The following is a 3,391-nucleotide window of genomic DNA, read 5'->3' on the forward strand; positions in this document are numbered from 1 at the left end:
CTAAGCCTGCCACGTGACCTGCCATTGCCAGTTGTTTCTTGTCTACTTCTCCTTCTCTTCCAAAAGAAAAGACTCATTCACGCACTACTTGCCCTCTTTCTTTTTTTTCCACACCTTCCTCACGCACGCCCTTCCCCTAACTTAGACTATTATACCCTAATCTCAATTCGTAATTTAGTAATACTAATAAACTAAAATCATCATGACTTAATATCATAGGCCCAAATGGAATGCCAAACTTCGATGCCTTCTTAATAATACTATTAGTAGATACATTATAGTTTAGGCGTTTAGCGCATAAATTATTCAGTGGGAGCGAAACGCGCCACCCCGCCAAATACCAATTCATCCCCAATTTTCAACTCTCCAAATAATTAAACACCTACCTTAATTGCCATTTTACCAGAGTTATAGAAAATTAATATTAAAATAAATAAATAAATATTGCAAAAAACTCCCCCGTTTTACATAGTTAGAGTTCCCGCCAGCAATCCCCCAGAAATGGTTAATGACTAATGAGTATTGACACTACCATTAACAATTACCAATTACCAATTACCAAACGTCACATTGGACAGCACCAACAGGCAAAGCCCATTAACGTTAAATAGCCCAAAGAATCATGTCAAATCTCACAGCATATTATGAAATTGAGTACACAATCATAAGCTATAAATTCTTAAATAAAATTTAGATTTTTAATTGGTCGGATGAAAAGATATCACAAAAAAATTTAAAAAGACAACAAAAGAAAAACTGAATTTCTGATTATTAAAAAGAATAAAAAATAGATTTGATTCAAAATTAAACTCTCCAGCTCCCTTATTTAATTTTCTTTTTCCCCACTGGAAGTGAAGCGGAAGGAGAATTTAAAATAGTTGGGTGAGGGTGAGAATATTATTTGGTTCCCTGGCCTATTTGAGTAGAAACTAGTAAACTAGTATTTTCTTTCTCCCCCATTGTTGTACTGTACTTGAAAAAATTGCATTGAATGGCAATCCCCTGAAATTCGGCCAGATCTGAGATCTCACTCTTTCTCTCTTATACGCCACCACCCCTCTTCACTCTTCAAAAACCCCCAAATCTCAGGGTTAGGGTTACGAAGCCAATTACAACCACAGATCCATCAATCAATCCATCAACAATGGCGGTCTCGGACGGCGTCGTGAAGAAGATCATCCTATCATACACCTACGTTGCGATATGGATCTTCCTGAGCTTCACTGTCATCGTGTACAACAAGTACATCTTAGATCGCAAGATGTACAACTGGCCCTACCCGATATCACTCACCATGATCCACATGGCCTTCTGTTCTTCCCTCGCTTACATCCTCGTTCGCGTTCTCAAGCTCGTTGAGCCTGTTTCAATGTCCCGCGATCTCTACCTCCGCTCCGTCGTCCCCATCGGCGCCCTCTACTCTCTTTCTCTTTGGTTCTCCAACTCCGCCTACATCTATCTCTCCGTCTCCTTCATCCAGATGTTGAAGGCTCTCATGCCCGTCGCCGTCTACTCCATCGGTGTTCTCTTCAAGAAGGAGGGTTTCAAGAACGAGACCATGGCCAACATGCTCTCCATTTCATTCGGTGTCGCCATCGCCGCTTACGGCGAGGCCAAATTCGACACCTGGGGGGTTTCCCTCCAACTTATGGCCGTTGCGTTTGAGGCCACGCGCCTTGTTCTCATCCAGATTCTGCTCAATTCAAAGGGGATCTCGCTTAATCCTATCACCTCGCTCTACTACATTGCGCCCTGCTGCCTCGTGTTCTTGTCGGTTCCGTGGTTGATCATGGAGTACCCTTCTCTCAGGGATAACTCCAGTTTCCATCTGGATTTCGTCATCTTTGGTACTAACTCCTTCTGCGCTTTTGCTTTGAACCTCGCCGTGTTCTTGCTCGTTGGAAAGACTTCGGCTTTGACCATGAACGTTGCTGGAGTGGTGAAGGACTGGCTCCTGATTGCGTTTTCGTGGTCGGTGATTAAGGATACCGTCACGCCGGTGAATCTGATTGGCTATGGGTTGGCGTTCTTGGGGGTTGCCTACTATAACCACTCTAAGTTGCAGGCTTTGAAGGCTTCCGAGGCGCAGAAGAAGGCACAGCAAGCTGATGAGGAGGCTGGGAGATTGCTGGAAGAGAGAGAAGGGGAAAGTGGCAATGGAAGGAAGAGCGACAACCAGAGTTGATTCCATTCCATTCGGTTTCAGATCGGTGGATGGATCTTCATTTTTGGGTGAGATTTGTTGGATTCAGCGTCGGTTGAGGCAGGTTTTTTCTTTTTTAATCGTTTTTGGGTATGTGGTGTATTTTACCGTTGTTAGGTAATTATCATTATTATTATTGTTATTACTGTGATGAATATGTTACTGCTTGATACCTTAATCGTTGTTACCCTTTTTTTTATATTTATTATTAGATAATGTGTATTGGGGGACTGAGATCGACATTTGCATGTCCCTCCTCATATTGCTGATTCAGTGTTTATGACTAGAGAATGAATTAAGCGATGTGGATGTTCCCCCAAGCTCAATATTGATTAGCATAAGTTAATGATTGTTATCATGTTTGAAGTCATTCAGTTTAGATAATGTTTGGAACGGAAGAAAATAAGTTAAGTTTCTGCTTTTACTGCATTTGGATTGGATTCTCTGTTTGGAGTTTGAGACTGCTGGCAATCATTCAGATAGAAAGCGTTTTGAATTTGATATATGATATTGTTTGTCGTTGTTGTTTGTTTTTTCTGAGATATAGGATAGGAAAGGACAGGAAAGACATATCTATCTCTATGTTCCCGTTAGTATTGTGATAAGAATGAAATTTACAAGACCTCGGTTTTAACTTTCTAATCTTATGTCCTGAAATGCACTGATAGTGAATAAATTTTACTGTAAATCTTTGAGTACTTCTTCGTCTTCTAATCTTCTCTAGGTTTAGGCCCCTTTCTCCGCATGTTCAACGCTCAATTATTTTAGAATCACTGTGTATGTTGGTTTTCCTGTCAAATCACTAGCTTTCAAGTTTGGTGGAACCTGCCCCCCCAACCCCAACAACCACAATTATAGAGAATGACATGATTTTTTGGTGGTGGTTTCTCTTTCCTTTTCAAACCAAACCTTCGTTTTTTACACGAACAAGAATAATAGTGGTTTGCTTGTTTCACTCTCTACTTGAGCTTCCTGTTCTCTCTATTCTGTTGGATTTGCATGTCCCATTCGAATTTATTGAACTTTGGCCATATTGTTTTTTTCTGTGATTTTCCTTTGATAATTTGTATCAATCAGTGGTGATTAGTAAGTGCTAACCTTAATTTTACTCTAGCCTTCCTGGTAACTACTTTTGGTCGGTTAAGGTTGCTTCGATTTCTCGCATGGATGTGCTAATCTTGATATGTA

At 40.6% G+C, this 3,391-nt stretch overlaps 1 protein-coding gene across 1 annotated transcript; it reads left to right on the plus strand.

Moving 5' to 3' along the window:
* Positions 1-640: 640 nt before the first annotated feature.
* LOC112707746 (probable sugar phosphate/phosphate translocator At5g25400) lies at positions 641-2,632 on the plus strand. The gene has a single exon (XM_025759667.2). It carries the CDS (start codon positions 1,145-1,147, stop codon positions 2,183-2,185), a length of 1,041 nt encoding a protein of 346 aa, XP_025615452.1. The 5' UTR covers positions 641-1,144; the 3' UTR covers positions 2,186-2,632.
* The last annotated feature ends 759 nt before the right edge of the window (positions 2,633-3,391 follow it).

This window comes from Arachis hypogaea, chromosome 1 (assembly GCF_003086295.3).
Source record: "Arachis hypogaea cultivar Tifrunner chromosome 1, arahy.Tifrunner.gnm2.J5K5, whole genome shotgun sequence".
Classification (NCBI taxonomy): domain Eukaryota; kingdom Viridiplantae; phylum Streptophyta; class Magnoliopsida; order Fabales; family Fabaceae; genus Arachis; species Arachis hypogaea.

Bases quoted from the DNA above. Each gene is read 5' to 3' on its own strand.
- LOC112707746 (XM_025759667.2), top strand. From the start codon at position 1,145: ATGGCGGTCTCGGACGGCGTCGTGAAGAAGATCATCCTATCATACACC.